The 22,682-nt window shown below is 36.9% G+C and overlaps 1 protein-coding gene across 1 annotated transcript; it reads left to right on the top strand.

The window, feature by feature from the left end:
- The first annotated feature begins 6,672 nt into the window (after nucleotides 1–6,672).
- On the top strand, nucleotides 6,673–22,143 carry LOC140159197 (uncharacterized). Its single transcript, XM_072182586.1, has 4 exons — nucleotides 6,673–6,828; nucleotides 15,961–16,386; nucleotides 17,669–17,814; nucleotides 20,483–22,143. Exons 1-4 carry the CDS (start codon nucleotides 6,768–6,770, stop codon nucleotides 20,744–20,746), a joined length of 897 nt encoding a protein of 298 aa, XP_072038687.1. The 5' UTR covers nucleotides 6,673–6,767; the 3' UTR covers nucleotides 20,747–22,143.
- The last annotated feature ends 539 nt before the right edge of the window (nucleotides 22,144–22,682 follow it).

Below are 22,682 nucleotides of genomic sequence, written 5' to 3'. Positions count from 1 at the left end.
AGTTACCCCGCATTTGGGGCAACTTTGGTCAGAGTATTACATTCCATGAAGAAAAGAAAATGAAAAAATTGATCTTCGCTGTATATGGGCAAGGTTTTGTTTTTTGTGACATTTATCCCCATGCAAAATTAAGCAAGCACGCATCCTTGCTCACAAATATCGATTTTTATTTTGTCTGAAAAAAAATGTAAAAAAATGCTCATTTTTGGTCAAAAGTGCCAATATTTTCGTAACTTTCAAAGAAATTGGACATGAGCGACTTCTTCCAAATATATTTCTTAACAAATTGAGACCAAATATGACTAAAAACAATATTGCTGTACGGAAATATGACCATTTAAAAAATATTTGAACGACCAAAGTTACCCTGCTTACCGAAGTTACCCCCATTTTACGGTAATTAAATATTACAATGTTAGGGACGCTCCATTTGATTTCGGAAGGGGACTGGAAGTTGAGGTGGCTTTTATTTCGCGTCGAAGGCGGCGAAGTTTGTTTTGTTTTTTGCCGACAAAGTTCAAGGACAATAATAGGCCTAGGTAAAATGTGTTGTAGTACATTTAAAATTTTCGTACCTTTTCGTACCTGATTTTGGTCCTTCTGCTGCGAATCAACGATATATATCCTCGGAATGATTCCATCACAAAATTATCCAAGATAAACAATAGTGTCCATAATTGCATGGTTGTTCCAAAATCGTAAACTCGATTCACAGAGAAGAGTATCATTGCTCAGGTATAGCGATAGGTGTAGTTTTCTTGAGGTTGACAACTGTAATGACCATTTCATATGAGCCTATACATGCTACTCTCTGACATGCTATATGACCTTTTTGCCAATTTTCCTTATTATGCAAAATAGAGACCTAAACGCAACATGACGCAACTACTTCAACAGTTAATACATTAGAAGTGGGCATAAAGAACTATTGATGGTCTAATCACTTTAATGATTTTACGAATCTACGTTTATTCAATTTGTGTAACAAACATTTTAAATCTTTATAATTCAAGAAGGTGGTTACGGATGATTTGAACTAAACACCTGGATCGTGATATGATGGGTATTTCTATAGAAATTTTACATAAAGCTGAGTCGGACTATTTTTGCACTCGCACCTAAAATTTAGTACGATCATTATATTAGTGTATTGTCCGGCATCAATGAGTAATTGATCAATTTGTAAAGAGCAACCTATTTCAATAACACTCCATTCGTGAAAAATAATGGAGCGGTAAAACAATAGCGCGACGTCATAGGTGTGTATTAAGTCGGTTAATGGCCGCGGATTAGAACGTGAGTGGGTAAGAATGGCTTCGCCGCTCCGCGGCTCAGCCATTCTTACCCACTCACGTTCTAATCCTTGGCCATTATCCTATACATAACTCCGCTACTGAAGTACGAATGTCAGCGGCGAATGTCAGGTTATTATTTCCCAGTCTTTAAAAAAAATTGCAGGCAGAGGTGGGAATCGATCTCGGCACCTCCCGGTTAAACAGCACTGTGAAAGACCACTAGACCAACTAAATACCTGTTGTGAGATGTGTGACATTAATCTTTGATATTGCTTAATGGAACAAATCGCGGAATTAAATCAGTAATAAAAGAAATAGATTCTTATATAGCGGTCAAATTAGATAAAAGGGGAAATATTTGTCCCTGCTCGAAAGAAAATATAGGTTAGAAAATTATCAAATAAATTTAAATTACAAATTGAGATTTTATATTTCTTTCTTTCACGAGGCGACATTATCACAGACAAACACTGTATAAGCTAAAACTCGACGCTCATCACTAGATGCTGTCATTTAGCTCAATGGTAGAGCATCAGACTGCTGATATCAATATCGTTGGTTCGAGTCCTCCTGCCAGCAATGGTTATATTTATGATTTTAATGCTACGCTAAAATTTGTTCAATTTTTTCGTTTATTTATTTATTTATTTATTTATTTATTTATTTATTTATTTATTTATTTATTTATTTATTTATTTATATATTTATATATTTATTTATTTATTTGTTTTTGTTTATTTATGTAAATAATTTGATATATTTGAAAGAGGTATTTGAGCAATTTTATAATCCTATGGGGTCATTTTGAACCCCCACCCTCCCCCAACTTGCCAAACGCACAACACCTATGAGTTTGCATCATACATGTCATCATTAGTCACGATTATGCACTTTCAGTTTCCCACGCGTTTGAACGGGAATTGGATTGCGTACTTTTTCGATGTCTAGTGAGCAAATTTTTTCATTATTTTGAGAAAATGTTGTCAAATTTTCTATTCTTTATTGTTTGGTAATAATGTCTTTTGCCAATAGTATGTTTAAAGTTGTAATTTTGTGTTTTTGATCGCAAAGATCGGATATTTTCGTTCCCGATTCGAATTCTGAACCCTTCGCAAGGGTGCCGATTTCAACAGAACTTTGACGATAATTTTGCCTTTTGGACACTTAAATGCTTTCGATCCTTAATTTTGTTTCAACCGAGTCTTAAATTATCAAGCACAATACAGTTGGTACCACATTTATATACATTGATGAAATTTTAAAGATTTTTTTCAAGTTTCTAACCGGCGCAAATCGTTAAGTGTGTATTTCCCATTGACATCCAAAATGGCGTAAGCCAGTCCTCAATATACATAGGTACGGCGTATATAGGACTGGCAAGCGAGTCTATGTCATCATCATAAAAATTTGAAATTCAGGTCCCACAAAAATACAGTAATTGTGCAAAAGAGGACATAAATAATTTCTTTCTGCAACCATAATGGGCCGCAATATATCACTAACCGCATAGTCCGAGGCAAGGTTCATTATTGTCAGGGTTAGGTTTTAGGGTTAGGGTCTTATGGTTAGGGTTAGGGGTTAGGGGTTAGGGTTAGGGTTAGGGTTAGGGGTTAGGGTTAGGGTTAGGGTTAGGGTAAGGGTTAGGGTAAGGGTTAGGGTTAGGGTTAGGGATTAGGGTTAGGGTTAGGATTATATTCGTATTTATTATACTAGTAATAGTATATTGTGTGTATGCAGTTCATTCCGTAATCAATAAGTATCATAAACAAACACCTTTCTGGCACAACGAATCATAGCACAGTCGTGTAGGCATTAGACTATGGATACAAAGGTTGTGGGTTCGAACCCCAGGTAAACCGTTATAGAATTTTAATTCTATCGATTTCTTTTTATTTTATTAAGGGATCTAAAATGAGCGTTTATTGCGTTTCGACAGTATTTTTTGTACGACATGAGAGCACCTCAGACCTATCGAATTGCATTCTGAATACGAAGCATGTCTTTCTGATATCAAATAATTTTCATTTTTTGAAAATCACAATATAATACAAATTTTATGACAAATTATAAAAATTTGATATTTTTCAAATTTTGATATATAACAGTCCTCGAAGTAAATTATATAAATCTAATGATATATTCTTAAAGTGTATGTAGCAGGGAGGAAAAGCCGACGGTCAATTGAAAATTTTGACCTTTCATATTGAAGATATGGATTTTTTTCCCAAAAGACCTATTTTTTTTTTGGTGTTTTGGGAAAAAAAATCCATATCTTCAATACGAAAGGTCAAAATTTTCAATTGATCGTCGGTTTCATCCCACCTACATACACTTTAAGTATAAATCATCAGATTTATAAAGTTTACTTCAAGTACTGTTAAATATCAAAAATATCAATTTTAATGATTTGCCATAAAATGTGTATTAAATTGCGAATTTCAAAAATCAAAATTATTTGATATCAGAATGACATTCTTCGTATTCAGAATGCAATTCGATATGTCTGATGTGCTCTGATGTCCCAAAATAAATACTGTCCAAACGTTCATACCCCAGCCCTTAAGTAAGAGGAAATAATAATGGTAACTAGGCGGTTACCCGTATTTGGCGGTTCTCGGCTGTCGCGATTACCCGGCTGATGGTGACTGTACCCACCAAGTTTTATGCCCATTCGCCACTTGCACGGTTCCGCCATTATGCACTATATGCGGGGAGAGCCTCGAACTGGCAGCATCCATGAAAGGAAGAATTACGTAACCTTACACAGAATGTTATGACTGGTTCAATTCCCATTCATGTATGCTGCCAGTTCGAGGCTCTCCCCGCACATAGTGCATAATGGCGGAACCGTGCAAGTGGCGAATAGGACAGTTTTTACTAATTTGACCTCAGATGACCCCTTGTGACCTCGAAATGACCTTCCAAAATTTGGCTCTAAATGTTGACTGTACCCACCACGTTTCATGCCCATGCAACAGTTTTTAGTAATTTGACCTTGGATGACCCCAAAATGGCCGTCCAAAAATTTGATTCTAAAAGTTGACTGTACCCACCAAGTTTCATGCCCATACGACAGTTTTTACTAATTTGACCTCAGATGACCCCTGGATGACCTCGGTGATCTTGGCCCACTTACCGAAACAAACTTGTTCTGTCTGAGGTCCAGATGCACCCACCCACCAAGTTTGAGGAACGTGCGACCCCTAGTCTCCGAGAAAATAGGTGGAAAACAGTTTTTACTAATTTGACCTCAGATGACCTCGGGTGACCTTTACCCACTAACCAATACAAACTTGTTCCGTCTTAGGTCAAGATGCACCTACCCACCAAGTTGCATGCCCATATGACAGTTTTTACTAATTTGACCCCTAGATGACCTCTGGTGACCTTGACCCACTAACCAATACAAACTTGTTCTGTCCCGGGTCAAGACGCACCCACCCGTCAAGTTTGAGGAACGTGCGACCCCCAGTCTCTGAGAAAAAAACAGTTTTTACTAATTTGACCCCTGGATGACCTCAGGTGACCTTGACCCACTAACCAATACAAACTTGATCTGTATGGGGTCAACATGCACCCACCCACCAAGTTTGAGGAACGTGCGACCCCTAGTCTCCGAGAAAATAGGCGGACAGACACACAGATAGACAGATAGACAGATAGACGATGCGTATTATTATATAGATAAACTCGTGTTATATCTAGCCTCATAGGCCTATTAATTACATGTATGTACTATGTGTTATCGCATTGTGGCCCATTATGGTTGCAGAAAGAAATAACGCACGCGCCGGCAACTAGACTACTATACAAAAAAATAGTATCAAATCTTTCCTGCTCAATCAATATAATACTTGCAAATAGATCATAGTTTACTAATCTAATCCTGTAATATAGACCTGTTATATCACCTGTATTTGCATGTAGAGTCTATACATGGTTTGTTATGGTAGGGATTAGTGTCCGATCTCTGTAATGTAATGTAAATGAAGCATATTGATATGCAGGAAGAATCGATCAGGGCGCTATCTATTAGGGAAAGATAAACACTATTCAAAATATCAATAGACAAGAAGAAAGAGATGTAGAGATTTGTAATTGAGTCATGCATGATTTATCAGAAGGTTCTTTCCAATTCCCAAACGTAATGTATCTCACTAAAACATCGGTATACTAGTAGTTTATATTTAAAGCATCCAAAATAATTTACACAAAATACTTTAAGTTATCATTTATTATGGTACCGCTAGTGAATAAACCGAGCTTAATTCATTAGTATCCATAGCGGCCATCTTGAATATTTCTAATTGCCCAAGGGTTACCATTTTACATCCCCCAAAATCTTATTTTGTACCACTGAAAGAGTAATAATCAGCAAAGAAAACTACTTTAACTGTCAAAACCATCTAACCTTGCTCTGCCACCGGACTAATACTTCTAGGCCAAAATTATGTTAACAGTATTGCTATAATTAGCACCCAAAAGTCCTGTCTATATTTAGAGCTCCATCTTGGACTTTGTTCAGATTATCATGAAAGTCACCCTTTGGGCTCAATAAGTGTTATCTAAGCAATGTGTAAACATCCAACTATGCATTATATTGATGACACCTTCACTTTTCTACTGAAACTCATTTGGCCATTATACATGTTATATGCTTCAATAATTTAATAAGATTTGTAAAGATATTGTTCAGTCTTTTCCAGCTACTCATGAATAACTCATTAATCGGCCATGCTTTAATAATTCCCCGGGGGCACTTCCATAACGGATATGCATCATGTGCCTCGGGATAGACCCCCTATTTTAAACCGGCTTGTACCCAATGACCCCCTTTTTTGTGTTATTGTCCTATAATACCCAATGACCCCTAAAAAAAAAATTCAGGTACTCAATGACCCCCCCCTTTTCTATTTCCTGCTATCCAGTGACCCCCCCCCCTTTTTTTATTCCCAAAGTTAGGTGGTATTTGTGTTCTCCTCGAGAAATAATGGTTTTTCAAATTCAATCATCCAGTTGTTTCCAATTGTTAATTGATTCCCAAGGTGGCCAAGTTTTTTTCGCAGTTTTGGCACTTACCGGTATTTATATGTACTCGTACTCAACACCTTTTTGGCAATCTTGTACCCAATGACCCCAATTTTACAGTTTGTTACCCCAAATGCCCCTTTATTTAAAGTTTCATACCGAATGACCCCATTTTTATTCAGGTTGTGTACTGAATGACCCCATATTTTTGTAATTGTACATTTGACCTGAAAGCCCCTACTTTTAAAATGGCCGAGGCACGTCCTGCCATTTCAGATAGGGAGTGCCTCCCCCGGAATAATTCCATAAGATTTGCAAATTTCAGTTTACTCATGACAAAAGACGCATTCGTGTTTTAGAACTATTTGTGGAAGCAGTTGTGTTTGCATTCTTGCGTATAATAAACCACATCAGTGACATCACATACAACAACGGCTTTCCAAGATGATGGAATGGTGGATATCAAAGGGAATTTTTGCCTCCCTAACGTTCATGTTTTTCATAGGTAAGAATATTATTTTTTATCGCCTTTCTTCTAAGGGTATATGTTGTATTGTTGGTCGAAGCAGCAAAAAAATGTACTATTACTAACTTGCCCGAGAAGTCTAGCCAAGAATTTCGAAGCTACAGTTCTCGAGTAATACTAAACTAGCCTCTAGACCTAACACAAATATATTTTTTGCCTGGATTTATTGTGTCATTAACGTCATCATCGTCATCACCATAATGATATTTGGGAATCCTTGTTTCCCAGGAAAACAGCAGACTAGCAGGCCAGACCATGGCCAGATTCACATTGAAAGCTCTTGAAGGCATCATAGATAGTCTTGCAAATATGGACTGACTTTCCCCTAATGCCATCCAACATGCCATGCCATGATTACAACTGAACTGGTTTATACACTCATTTCCATCATCTGTTATTTCATTATGTGGCTTTAAGGGATGGGGTATGAACTTTTGGACAGTATTTATTGTGGGACATTAGAGCACATCAGACATATCGAATTGCATTCTGAATACGAAGAATGTCCTTCTGATATAAAATAATTTTGAATTTTTGAAATTCGCAATGTAATACACATTTATGGCAAATGATTAAAAATTTATATTTTTGATATTTAACAGTACTCGAAGTAAACTTTATAAATCTGATGATTTAGGCCTATACTTAAAGTGTATGTAGGTGGGATGCAAAACCGATGATCAATTGAAAATTTTGACCTTTCATATTGAAGATATGGATTTTTCCCCAAAACACCCAAAAAAAAAGGTCTTTTGGGGAAAAAATCCATATCTTCAATATGAAAGGTCAAAATTTTCAATTCATTGTCGGCTTTTCCTCCCAGCTACATACACTTTAAGAATATATCATTAGATTTACAGAATTTACTTCGAGGACTGTCATATATCAAAAATGTGAAAAATATCAAATTTTAATAATTTGTCATAAAATTTGTATTATATCGTGAATTTCAAAAATGAAAATTATTTGATATCAGAAAGACATGCTTCGTATTCAGAATGCAATTCGATACGTCTGAGGTGCTCTCATGTTCCATAAAAAATACTGTCAAAACGCTCATTCCAGATCCCTTAATGAAAGGACTTTCGTTTATTATAGGGCTTGGGTTGTTCCCTTAAGGGATCTAAAATGAGCGTTTATTGCGTTTCGACAGTATTTTTTGTGGGACATGAGAGCACATCAGACCTATCGAATTGCATTCTGAATACGAAGCATGTCTTTCTGATATCAAATAATTTTCATTTTTGAAAATCACAATATAATACAAATTTTATGACCAATTATAAAAATTTGCTATTTTTCAATTTTTGATATATAACAGTCCTCGAAGTAAATTATATAAATCTACTGATATATTCTTAAAGTGTATGTAGCAGGGAGGAGGAAAAGCCGACGTCAATTGAAAATTTTGACCTTTCATATTGAAGATATGGATTTTTTCCCAAAAAGACCTAATTTTTTTTTGGCGTTTTGGGAAAAAATCCATATCTTCAATACGAAAGGTCAAAATTTTCAATTGATCGTCGGCTTTTCATCCCATCTACATACACTTTAAGTATAAATCATCAGATTTATAAAGTTTACTTCAAGTACTGTTAAATATCAAAAATATCAATTTTAATGATTTGCCATAAACTGTGTATTGAATTGCGAATTTCAAAAAATCAAAATTATTTGATATCACAATGACATTCTTCGTATTCAGAATGCAATTCGATATGTCTGATGTGCTCTAATGTCCCACAATAAATACTGTCCAAACGTTCATACCCCAGCCCTTAAGGATGAAACTTTTCAGCCATGAAGGTTTATGTTTCCCGGTAATGTTTACTTCAAATGCTGACGTGGGAGTCAATAATTGGGATAATCAGCTTAATCTAAATCTCCTCTCTTTTCATCTTCTCTGATTGAATGTAGGAATTGCTTGAATCTGTGGGATTATCTCACCTAACAATGACAGATATAAAATCATCAATCTGATTGCTTTCTTAATTATGTTAAACGTCGTCTTTCATGTAGCATTCTGACACAGATTTAGCATTATTATTATATACACTTCTAGTGCCCGTTTCTATTCATCGTTATGTATTCTTCTCCCGTGCATTATTTTCGCGAACTACCCTTCATAGCCCAAATTATATAAACCTGCACGCTAAACAATGCATTATCTAAAACCTGCACGCTAAACAATAGATTCTAGATAATACGTGCACGCTCAAATACTAGAAATACTACTTTCACATAACTATATAGTAGAGTTAGGTGGCGCTTTCGACACAGAGGTCACATAACTATATAACTGTCTGTTCGATATATATACCATCAAAAAAGTACGAATATACATTCTGTGGTGTTAAAATGATATAGTTACAAACGGTGTTCTATTTTGCAAATATCATTGTCATCAATTATGATTAATGATCTCAAATAAATCAAACATCAAATGAGAATAATTGTGCTTCTATTAATTAAAAAGGGCCAAAAACAGGTGGATCATAATTATATAAGATGACACCATTGCAAAATATTCAGCATTTTACAAATGAAATACATGTAGGCCTATATCTAAAATAACATGGCCGGGCCCGGAAACACACACTAGCGCATAATATCATGATCATGCTTTATAATACTGAACAAATTGTAAAATCCCAATGTCGTGTGTTTTAATATAAGTAGATTTTAAAGTTCAAATTATAGAGCTATAAAGTCCAGTTGATATTGATATGTTTTTTCTCTCATCTCAATTCACCGTAGTAGGCCCTACTAGTCGAACATCTAAATCGATCGTTTCCATGTGAACTGGTTCTCTGTGTTCGGTTCGAAACCACGATATTAAATGATCACAACAGTCAATTGGTTACAAACCATGCGTGAATAAGTTACTAAAGTATGACGTATGGCGCAATCGATACCATTGATAGCTAACTTATACAGGGATTGATTTTCTTTACCAGTTAAATGCTACCTAGCTGGTCAATGCCCTGACGGTGTTTTTAAAATGTAAGATATTTTCCTAATATTAAAACTAATATAATGAATGCAGCAATTAATATTGCCTATTGTTTTAATACACTCAAAGTGTATGACGGATAATGTACTCGTGCAAATGCATTCGTCAAGATAATTGCACTTGCCATGGAGTTATTGCATTTAGCTCTAGAGCCTATCGGCTCTCGAGCTAAATGCAATAACTCCACGGCGCGTGCGATTATCTTGACGAATGCATTGCACTCAGTTCATTATCCTTATCATATTGCAATTGTCATTATAATTTTGTTATCGCTGAGCCGACATTTAATGCCGCATAATAATAGAAGTTGGTAATAAAGAATATCTGAAGGCCAGTTTGCATTACCATGGACTCACTCAAAACGCTACTGACCTGCAGCTGCACTTTTTATTGTTATGCATAGTCGTGGTGGAAGCAGTCGTTCGATACTCCATTTTTCAGTATTCAGATAAAACCACATCTTTTAAACATAATTCTGGTGTTAAAATTAGAATTGTGTCTATTGTGCCTATTAAATATTTTCGCTTTCAAACTAATATAATTTCGCCGATTATTTATTAAGGCACATCGTACCATGGAAATAACAGATAGTCTATTTCCATGATCGTACCACAGTAACACAGGGTCGCGCATCCAGGCCCTCCATTCAAAAAAAAAAAAATCCACTTTGCGCGTGTTACGGGTAAAAACACAGGTTTTATGCTTTTTCGATCAAATTTTCACTAGTGGCAAATGGTGGTCATGACCACAAACCTAGCTGGGGCATGTTGGTGTTTTGCAGGGCCGGATTTACCATAGGGCCAGATGGGCCCGGGCCCAGGGCCCCCAAATTTTGGGGGCCCCCAAATTTGGCCTGTGCAGTGTGCATCTTTCATTTTAGCCGAAAAACACCATGTTTTTGACCAAAATAGGGTACAAAAAATGCAAATTTTTGCGCGCTTCGCGCGCACTGGCACATTATCATTGATTATATAGCAAATTTCAGCTTCAATTTGGGTAGAATAGTCTAAAATTTAAATTTTTTGCGCGCTTCGCGCGCAATTATCCTAGTAAAATCTAAACGCTTGGCAAATTGAGAGCACATGCCTTCTTCACGGTACGTTTGGGGCCTCCAAATTTTGGCCGGGCCCAGGGCCCCCCAAAAGGTAAATCCGGCCCTGGTGTTTTGGAGGTATCTGCCCCCTGCAAAATGTTCCAAAAATGTTCCCCTGGTCATGAAGTATGTTGTCACCACACCGAGTTTGAGTACCATACTTCTTATAGATGCCCAGAAAATTAAATTATATGATTTGACCCAGATAACCTTTGACCTGACCCCTGAATAGCGTTCCAAAATGTTCCCCTAGTCAGTAAGTTTATTGTCACAGAGTTTGAGCCCTGTAGGCCTACCCCTTCAGATGTTCAGAAAATGCATTTCTAAAATTTGACCTCTGCATGACCTTTGACCTGACCCCTGTAAAATGTTCCCCTGGTCATGAGATATGTTGTCACTGAGTTTGAGCCCCACACCCCTTACAGATGTCGAGATAAGGCAATTGTAAGATTTTACCCCCTTAATGACCTTTGACCCTAAGTGGGTTAGTTTGAAACAGTCATGGTTGCACATGCAGGTACTTCTTTTGAAAGTCCTAAACAAGGTATGGCAGTCGTTGATAGGATATGCAGCTTATAGAACACGGACACCTCATGTGGTATACCACTGTTACCCAGGTCACACCTTCTTGGCATTTCGAGATAGAGACCCAAAATAGGAATATTTACCAGAGTCTTATGAGGAGTAGCACCCCCGGTGGGGAAATTATTTTTTTTATTATATTCTGTACGTTTTATCTTTTTCATTTGACCCCACTGGGGGTCATATCTTCTTGGAATTTCAAGATATGAAAAGGACCCAGGTCTAACGAAGAGTGTCACCCCCGGTAGGAAAATTACTAATCGGGGTGTCATAGCGTCTTGGATATTAATCACGTTTAAGAAACAATAATTCTATTTTATTTACAGCAACCACTGTAAAATGTCAATATCGTACTTCAGAAAATACTAAAATTGTACAATTATATATTTTAATATACATTATAATTGTAAAATTCTTACAAAAAAGATCAACGTTGACCGATGTTTTAACTACTTTTTTTACAAACGTAATCGGACTTTTTGACCCCTCCCTCCCTAACGAAAGGACTTTCGTTTATAGGACTTCATCGAACTTTTGGGTTGTTCCCTAACTAAAGATGGCGAATTTTAGTGATAGCGAACCGTTGCGATAGCAACCAATTTAATAGAGTTTTCCCAATTCACCTTTTCGGTAAATCCCATAACCCTTTGCGAGTACACCTGAGAACTCGTCATACTGCGTCGCGCCGATGCGCACATCGTTTATCGAACATCGTTACTGCGCATTACAAGTCGGCGTGACGTCAAATGACGAGTTCTCAGGTGTATTCGCAAAGGGTTATGGGATTTACCGAAAAGGTGAATTCCTTTTTCCCTCAATTATTCCCCTAAGACCTAATTGTTTTTGGTGTTTTGGGAAAAAAAATCCATATCTTCAATACGAAAGGTCAAAATTTTCAATTGATCGACGGCTTTTCATCCCACCTACATACACGTTAAGTATAAATCATCAGATTTATAAAGTTTACTTCGATATGTTAAATATCAAAAATATCAATTTTTAATCATTTGCCATAAATGTGTATTACATTGCGAATTTCAAAATTCAAAATTATTTGATATCAGAATGACATTCTTCGTATTCAGAATGCAATTCGATATGTCTGATGTGCTCTAATGTCCCACAATAAATACTGTCCAAACGTTCATACCCCTTCCCTTAAGGAGGCATAGGAGGAAGGGGTCAAAAATCCGATTACGTTTGTAAAAAGTAGTTATAACATCGGTCAAAGTTTATCTTTTTTAAGGATTTAATATATAAATTTTAGTATTTTCTGAAGTACGATATTGACATTTTACAGTGGTTGCTTCGAAATAATTTCAAATCAATATACTAGAGTGCAGTACTCGCAACCTGCAATTTGTAAGTTCATTTTTAATCAGCTGTAGCGCACCTTGATTCTTTTTTATTTGAAAATCCAGCAAGTCGTAATTTTTTTCGTGCCCAGAAAGGTATGAAGAAAAATATTTTAAATAAAATAGCATATTGGTTTCTTCCATAAACGTGATCAATATCATTGCATTGTTGCACTCCTCCACATCCCCATCCACCATAGCGACGGTCCTGTATCCTAGGAATCCGGGTTGGAATTTTCGATATTTGAAAACTTACGTTAGAAGGGAGGGGGGAGGGGGTTAGCCTTCTAACGAAAGGACTTTCGTTTATGGGGCTTCATCGAACTTTTGGGTTGTTCCCTTAAGTCTAACAGGGTTCACTAATTCTAATCAATTATTGCAACGCAAAGTTCATATCCCCAAATTAAAAAACAAAATATGTGTAGGAGAAAACAAAAGATATTTTGCAAGAAGAAGATAAATCTTTCGTCCATTATTACAAAACAAACAACAACAACAGCAACAACAACAACAACCAATCTATAACAACTAGCATGACTATAGCACTGATAAGTCAAAAATCATGAATATCAGGGGCCCTGTGAACAACCCATGAGGGAGGAAGAGGACACCTTGAGGTTTTGGCCCGCTTGTAGCGCAACCGCGATAAAGCGCCGATGTCACAACCGAACTTGAGGTGAATCAAATAATAATTTGCTCCATCTGCTAAGTTTATTTACGACGTTATTGGCAGAAGCGTGCCAAAGGTCAACACCCCTTTGGCTGGGGCCAATCTACTAATACGGTTAAGATTATACAATTTCAATTGAACAATGTATAACCGGGATATAAATGAATCAAACGGGGAATCCAACGTAGTAAAGTTGTAGAAGTAATATTTAATATCTATGTAACAATAATACGATGTTAACTCGGCAGATCTCCAATCATAACTAACTACTGGTTGATACAACATAATTAATATACAATTAGAATATGTGTACGTGTGGGAGTAGGAGATGAACTAACTCTGATTGGCCCAAAGTTATGGTATGTGAGCAGGAACATAATAGCTTCCTGTCTATAGACAAAGGACACCAAACATGGCCTAAGAATGTGTGATGTCACTGATGCAAGGTTATTCATTGTCTTGATGTTTCAGGGAAATCACTCATGTCTTGGAATCAAACAATAATGCAATATTGTAGCAACATTCAATTAACCTAATCTTAATGAGGGTGTGGAGGACAACATTAATAAAAGCTTTAACAATATTATAATAAACCATTGCCATCATCAGAGTAAGTCATACACCTACCAAATTAGTAACTATAATGACCCTTGTTATAAATGTTAACCGTGTTAGTAAATTGGCCCCAGCCCAAATTGCTTTGACCTTTGACACGTTTCTGCCCATAAACTCTGGAAGATATAGCAATTAAATTATACTTTTTCGCGTCTGGTCCCATGGGACCTGACGCTGATATAGTGTCGGAATTAAATCCCCAGTGAGTTCCAGTGACACATTCTAGAAGTTATCTGTTATAACTCAGCTGAAGATATACATACAGTGATCATTGACATACTGAGACAGAGACGGCAGCATGCGTACCTGGCCTATTTTCTAGGGTCTGTGGTCAATGTCAGTGAACTTTCTCCATCCCACACATGCATATGAGCTAAGAGCTCATATTACCATTAATAGACTGGCGATATGAAACTAGGCCAAAAAAATATATTGTTGTGTTGCCCTCAAGTACACAACCATTTTTGTGACCCTATTTTGTGACAGGGATTGGTTAAATATATTAACCCTTAATAAATGGAGAAAGAAAGAGTTTTCAGTTAAATAAATAAATAAATAAATAAATAAATAAATTAATTAATAAATATATAAATAAATAAATAAATTTGATTCATTAATTAAGTAATTAATTAATTAATTAATTGTCATCCAAGGTCAGAGGTATTCAATCAGATGTCATCCTTGGTCAAAGGTCATATGGGGTCAATGGTGTCAAAAAGTATCTATCAAATTAGAGAAAACACCTGTCGCTGCTCTACCAGCATACAGTTTACTAAACTATTCAAACAGTATACAATCAGTTAGACAAAATACAATTTGCACATTTCACTTAAGTCTTTTTTTATAATTGTTCAGACATAACTCAAGTGCACCTTATATCTCTAATACCACTATAATTGTCAAAATGTCAAAACTTTCTTATCATTTTTATATTTAATTACCACCAACTACGTTTATTTTTATATGTCGACTAATAAAACGCCATGAGAGTACATAATTATATTAGTATTTGATTCCTGATTCTTCAAGTCTGTTTTCATGCCCACAACGCACCAAATCTTCTCTCTGGACCAGACGCATCCCTTTTTAAAGGGATTTTTATTAGATTCCTTATGACCATACAAATAAGGCCAAAAACAAGATGTTTGCTTGCCCTCAACCGACCGACCCTAATTTTGGAAATCAGAAAAAAAGGGTTTTAAAAAAAAATTATTTAGGCCTACTGTGTGGAAGGATACCGACCCTATTTTTGGAAATTCCTGAAATAACATTAGGTCTCACTCCCGGGGCCCACGTTTAAATACAGACTTGACATTTAGTATGGAATATTTTTTCGCAAATTTCCAAGACTGAATGGGTTTTACATAAACCGCACGGGCTAAATATTAATTGGAGTGTGTCGGGAGATGGTGTAAAATAATTGTGTGATAGAAAATGTGCTTTCCATGAATTACATTATGGCGCTGATAATGTAGTGAATTAGCTTAAAATGGCGTATTTAAGGCGACTGCATTTGAGTTTTGTGGGGGTAAAATTGGTAACATGGTACTTTGCTGACAGGGCTCTTTTTCTTAAATCTGGTTCTAATGGGACTACCTGCTCAACCCATGCTCGACCCCTATTCCAATACCCACTACACACTACACCAACGTGCAGTGACTTGTTGTTCTGCCTAAAATAGCCCCTGACGCATGACGGTAGGCCTACACAGATCCATTCAAAGATATTCTATTTGTTCATTTATCAATCAATTTTAATTCAGATTTTAATTATACCATTTCAGGAAGTACCTGTGCATGCGCATCAAGTGGCTATTTCCAGGATTTTCAATTTAATGATGGTGAACTCGGCAATCCATATCTGAGAATCCAAGAAGGTGCTATAGTAGACATCGTTTGCAAGTCACATCGTGCTATCGGCGGTCCTTTATCAGCAATCGAAGTGAAGTGGGACCTACAAGTGAACCCTTTCGGGTATAATCTTGGAGTTGATCATGAAGTATTTCCAGCCGAACGAAATTACGAAAAGTATGACTCTGAATATGTGGAGGGACCCAATTTTAATAACCCTTTCGCAGCCAAGGTGATGTCAACGCTTCGGTACACAGCACGGAAGGAAGACCATTATAAATTACTATTCTGCAGGGAGGAAGATGAACGGGGAGCAAGATATCCCTTTGTTGATAATCATATGCGTCTGATTATTAGACGTAAGTTAAGTTTTAGTGAGGGAGCAAGATGAAATCCCGTGATCATTTTGTGGTTAAAGGAAACCACCGGTCTAGATACCTTTTAGAGTGTCATAAAGAACAGAAAAAAACATGTTGCCAAAAATCTAGTCCTGTAGGAGGGTGTTTTGGCGCTCTTTTTCAAAATGGCCGTCAAAAATATGAAATATGCCCAAAACAGGCGCTTGATTGAACGATGGTTTTGTGATGAAAGCATACCAAATATCTATAATATGAAATCTGATCAGAACAAGCAAAACAAATACTTTGGCAAATCCAATATGGCTACCATATGCTCAAAAATTCAAAATGGCTTCCAAAAAATCTGAAAACATGTGAAATGGGTACCATGACTGATTATTCTAGATAACCACATGATGATTTCCAACCTTCACTAATATTTTCTATTTTGCCGTTTACCAATGCATACCTGCAAGCAAGTATGTATTACCCACGAATGTTTTAGTTACCCACGAATCCCTACTTAAATTATAGTTACCAATAGAATACACTCTACGAATCCATCTTTAGGTCCTTATCCTGCGACATTTTCTGTAAAGCATTTAACATTGTTTAATCTATAATATTTCGAACGATTGCAGTAGGCCTAATGTTAAATGACAGCCACTTTAGAAAGCTCGAAGAATTGACACAATTTACCTATAAACTTGGGTTTTTCTTTAAATCCGAAGTATGCAACAATTTAGTTTAAGATATATAAAATAAAATTCTTCATTGGGTTCAAAGTCTTCACTATGTCACTCTAGTCTATAGGTTACAGGTTTTATTGTTAAAAGATATATTAGTTATTTTTAGCGGTAGGCCTATTGTATTCAATCTATGATTGTATAGGCCTACATGTATGTACACATGTGATGAGTACAACCTGCTTGTAGTGCAGCGCGGTATATTTAAAAATTGTTTTACCCCATTGCTATGGTATAGATTCAGTAAATTTTCATCGTCAACCGTGTAATTGAATGGGATTATTTTGACATTTTAAAACGCTTGAAATATCACAAACAAATAGGCCTATGTTAATAAATAATATAAATACAAGCTAAAACCGTTGGGGTTCGATAATGCCACTCGCCGCCTGTTCAAAAGTATGAGATCATGAGATAGCTGATTCATTCCTCAACCACACCAGTTATTTTAGTAATTGTGGCGTTAAAATACCCGTTATTAATTCCCGGCGATACAGTTCTTTCAGGGACACCCTGTTATCATCATTTAATCTAATATCATTATCACATCATTTCAGCGGCACCAACTCCCTTGTCGTTTAAAAGTACAATTCTACACAAATTTGGCGGTGGATTCGTTGGCAGGATCGATATACCAATCTCTGACTATTACACTTCTTGGAAGATTATTCTCACATTCCCCAGAAAAGTGTTTGATCTCAAGGTAAGTCCTAAAGGCCATTTCAGTGATTTAATGATCCGTATCGTAAAAATCATATAAACTTTCAGGTTTTGGCACCTTTGTTAGCGTCATAGAGATGCTATAACATAGCCTGATGACAGTGGCCAAGCCGAAAGCCGTGTATTATAAGGTCAGAGGATGATTTAAGGAAGCCCCATCATGCACTGCAAACGTGTTATCACTAGAGTTTCAACTGCCACTTTACTTTTCAAATCCCATTGAACTCTGTGCAAAAGATGTTGTTTTAGAATTGCCCGTGTGTCGTCATTATTTGGTCGATTTCAGATCTAAAGTGATGTATGCATGAATGATAATTCACACCTTCTGTAGATAACATAAAATGTGAAATCGACCAACTATTTGAAGGTGTATTTATTGTAAATATATCTGTCCAAATTCAAATTTAACCATGCACGTGTCTATGCAGTGGGCGGGCAGTGGTGTCATGTTTACGCACACAGCTGTGCTAACCGCAAGACTTGCTGGGAAGTGCTTAAATCATCCTCTGTTATAAGGTTAAAGTTATTATTATTACGATGTATTTTTGGTCGAAGCAGCAGAAAAAAAGTAGTTCACAGCATCTTGCGAATGATAGTGAGCTTTAGCAAAAATTGCATTGCTCAATTCATAGCGAGCGTGTAGAAGAATTCATATATCACATGCAGATATACTTTTGTAGGTCCTGTGGTTCTTGAGTTATGTTGTAAAGAGGCCCGGTAAAGAGGGCTGAAACAACAACACTTTTGTAAAACGTACATAACAACAATAAATTAAGCAAGTTTTCAAAGTATATGATTTGAAGAAGTAGGGCTATTAAGACCTCCTTTTTCAGCGTCACTGTCACCCGAAGACCCCATATTTTTATGCTCTGTCACCCGAAGACCACTTATTATTCCATTTGATCTGTCACCCAAAGACCCTTATTTTTAAATTTGAACAGCAACTTTCATTTATCACTGATTTTTTACTTATTTTGAAAAAAAAGAAAGAAATTTAAAGCCATTTAGAACTAGAAATTCGATGTTCGAGGTTTCGCTGTTTCGGCTCTCACCCAAAGGTTCCGTTTAATAAAAAAAAAAGGTCATGTTCTCACCCGATGACCCCATATTTTTTACATTTTGCTCTCACCGAATGCCCCTTACTGCGAAAGCGCCAGCCCTACACATATCCATTTCCTATTGAAGTGCCCCCCCCCCGGAGTTCTCCATTCTCAAAATCATTTTTCTTGTGAAAAATACGAAATAGTTAGTTTGCAAGAAGAGATGAAAAAATCACCTGTACATGGCATGGTAGACTATAATAAAACAGTTGCAAAGATCTATAGAGCAACGGCTCTCTTGGATAAAGGCGTACAAGACAATGAAGTAATGGCCATCAGACATGTCAGAGATTGGTTGAATTGCGAGGTTGGATGTTAGCATCCAGCCTTGAAACACCCTGCCTTATTTTGAAACAATTGCTGATTATTAATTTGAACGAATGAATGATGGTTGCATGGGTGACTGAGGGATTAGAGACAAAAAAGGTGAAGGAAAAAAACCCCGATTAAATCAATCATAACATTGATATCGAGAACATTTTGTACATTACATGGGATGTTGAAAAGTGCAACTTTTTCTGAAAGCATCATTTTTGGAAAATGTGGTTATTATTTTTGACCAAAAAAATTGTTGGAAATGGGAAAATTTTGAGAGGGTTGAAAAACGATTCCTCTATTCACAGATTTTTTTTCTTCAAATTTTTCAAATCAACAAAATGTAGGCCTATGTCAAGTTGTTCAAAGAAGTGTGTTTTTAGGGGGTGGGGAGTGTTTTTTTAACCCTGTATTTGAACGGGCATCAACAATGTGAATACTAATTTTTCCTCGTTTTTTTGCCAATTTTTAATAATTTAATAATTTTAATGACGAATCCTTCACTCTTAGGCAATTATAAACAATTTTAATTTTTGTACACCTTCGCTAGGATCACTGAAAAGGCCTTTAATAACAATTATTTTAGTAATTTTGTCCGTCGTTCAGTATCGTATCAAGCCAGAAGGCAGAGTACCCACCAAGACGGCATTTAATCGTTGGCCAGCCCCATCTTAGCCCAAGTCGTCAAGAATTCAGTACCCCCGAACCTTCTGTTTAGCCTGTTAGGGGATGTACAATAATTATGAGCCCTGTGTGAGTGTAAACTGAGGGGGGGGGGGAAGAATTATTTGGTCAGGTCAAATTGCAAAAAGCTGCAATTGAGCTCAGCTGTGAGGACGGTGATCCCAGCCAAAGGACACACATTGGCACACACTTTGGCAAAGGACACACATTTTGAGATAATAACCATGACAGCCGAGAACCGCGAAATACGGGTAACCGCCTAGTGATATAATAATTAAGTAATTATTGTGTTATAGTGCATCGGGAAATTATACTATGCCCGGGGTCATGGAATAAGAATCACTTAAAACATTTCGAAAATCGGTCTACATTCTAACCCACCCTTAATTATACAACATTTAGTCGGAAGCGCCCTATTTTTAGCGTTAGCTTTGAATATTTAATTAATTATTTTCCACCCGATTTACCCGAATGAAAAATCAATAAAATAATTAAATGTCCAAAGCTAAGTGCGCCTCCGTCTAATGATTTTACGTCATTTATGTTATATAGGGTGGTCATTTTCAAGTGGCCAACGAACCTTGTCTGCATAAACCTGATTGCGGTGATGATTACCAGAAGAAGTGGGTGATTTACCAGACGTTCGCAAACCGCGTCCAGAACCCAGGAGACCATCTCAGACTCACCTTCGTTGCTCGTGTATGGAAGAAGATAACCCAGGGTCTTATTGCTGACATTGACTTCTATGGATACAATCAGGTTTTCATTGCTGACACGATTGCTCTGTCTTCTTCTTCAGATATTCATGTAATGTAAACCATCACACAGTTCTCTTTCACTAAATGGGCTATTCCGGTTGATATCCATCACTCCTTATGAAGACATTACCTTCATCTCCCACTCAGAGAGTTAGAAAAACTGTAGTTTTCGAATGGAGTCACCTATTCAGGTAACCCCAATTGAAATTCACACTGCCTGTGTGGAAGATTAAGGTCATGTCTTCCAGAGAGGGTTTCAAGTGAAATAGCTCAGTTGTCCTCCAGGTAAAAACTTGGTCGCTTAATAAGTTAATTTTAGCACTTTCCGAAAACCTTGTTTAAAGGCATAATGTGTGATTTGCTTCACAGCGACGCCCTCAATTTTACTCGGATTTCTTCTTTTTGCATAATTATAATGCCCAGTGGTGTACTAAATTACCACGTAAAAGACTAAGCCCGAAGTGCTTTAATCAAAGTAAAATTCAAGTTTTTATATTAAAACATTTATTCAGAGTTCACCGATCGAGTGCTTGCTAACATGCCCCGTGGATGTCAGCTTAGTGTACACACGTTGAGCGCGATGCTCCGTACAGTATTACATGTGATACGATCGGCGAGTGAATACACGCATTGTAGGCACTGGAATGAAATAGCAATTTTCTTCGTTATACCTCATCCCCGGGGGAGGCACTCCCTATCTGAAATGGCAGGGATGTGCCTCGGCCATGTTAAAAGTAGGGGGCATTCAGGTCAAATGTACAATTACAAAAATATGGGGTCATTCAGTACACAACCTGAATAAAAATGGGGTCATTCGGTATGAAACTTTGAAAAAAGGATGGTCATTGGGGTAACATATTGTACAATGGGAGTCATTGGGTACAGGATTGCCAAAAGTATCATTAAGTACACATAAATAAGTGCCAAACAGCGAAAAAACAACTTGGCCACCTTGGAAATTTGAAAAATCTCATTATTTCTGGAGGAGAACACAAATACCACCTAAATTTAGGAATTAAAAAAAGGGGGGTCATTGGGTATAGCAGGAAATAGAAAAAGGGGGTCATTGAGTACAGGGGGTCATTGGGTAATAGGTAGGTAGGACCATAACACAAAAAAGGGGGTCATTGGGTACAAGCCAGTTTAAAAAAGGGGGTCTATCCCGAGGCACATGATGCATATCTGTTATGGAAGTGCCCCCCGGGACCTCATCTGTTTGGCTCGAAATTAAAAGGGGATAATGTGATCAGTGACTACAAACATTTAAATAGGAATCTATTCTTTGTGCAAATCACACATTATTGCTTTGAGAGCTTTTATGCTTTTACATGGTATTTGGAGAACCGTAAAAGCTTCTGCACAGCGACCATATCATATTACGATTTCTTTTAAGAACCATTGATGTTCCACATGAACATCTGAAGAACAATAAAACAATTTGGCATTTTAAGATTAGTTTGCGTCTGACGTCACTGTCAATCAAATTCTTTACGATCCTTGATTGGTTAATTAGCGCGTAAAAGGAAGGTCGATTTATCTGGTGCTGATCGGAGAAAAGGAATAGCAGGGAATGGCGAAAAATTACGTACTTTTACAAGACACAGTGTCATCGCCCGATATCGTCATGGTAGAAATCGCCATGGTAGGTTGAATCCACAGCCACGCATGGCCATTTTATTCCGACCTTATGAGAGGCATAATTAGCCAAGTGACCTGACTAAGGCTACTGACAATAGCCGGGGTAATTGATTTCTCGCTGTGTGAGTAAGCTTGTATACGACTGACATTGCGGTCAATGGTCATACTGCCTCCACTGGAGTAGTGAGTGTAGCTATAGCCTGCGCGCTGTAGTGCATACAGGACCAACGCAATATACAATTAGAATTTTGGTCAGATTTTGAGTTCAACTAAAGCGCGTAAAAGGAAGGTCGATTTATCTGGTGCTGATCGGAGAAAAGGAATAGCAGTGAATGGCGAAAAATTACGTACTTTTA

Source organism: Amphiura filiformis, chromosome 8 (assembly GCF_039555335.1).
Source record: "Amphiura filiformis chromosome 8, Afil_fr2py, whole genome shotgun sequence".
Taxonomy (NCBI): domain Eukaryota; kingdom Metazoa; phylum Echinodermata; class Ophiuroidea; order Amphilepidida; family Amphiuridae; genus Amphiura; species Amphiura filiformis.
This window is presented reverse-complemented; position numbering and strand designations above follow the sequence as displayed.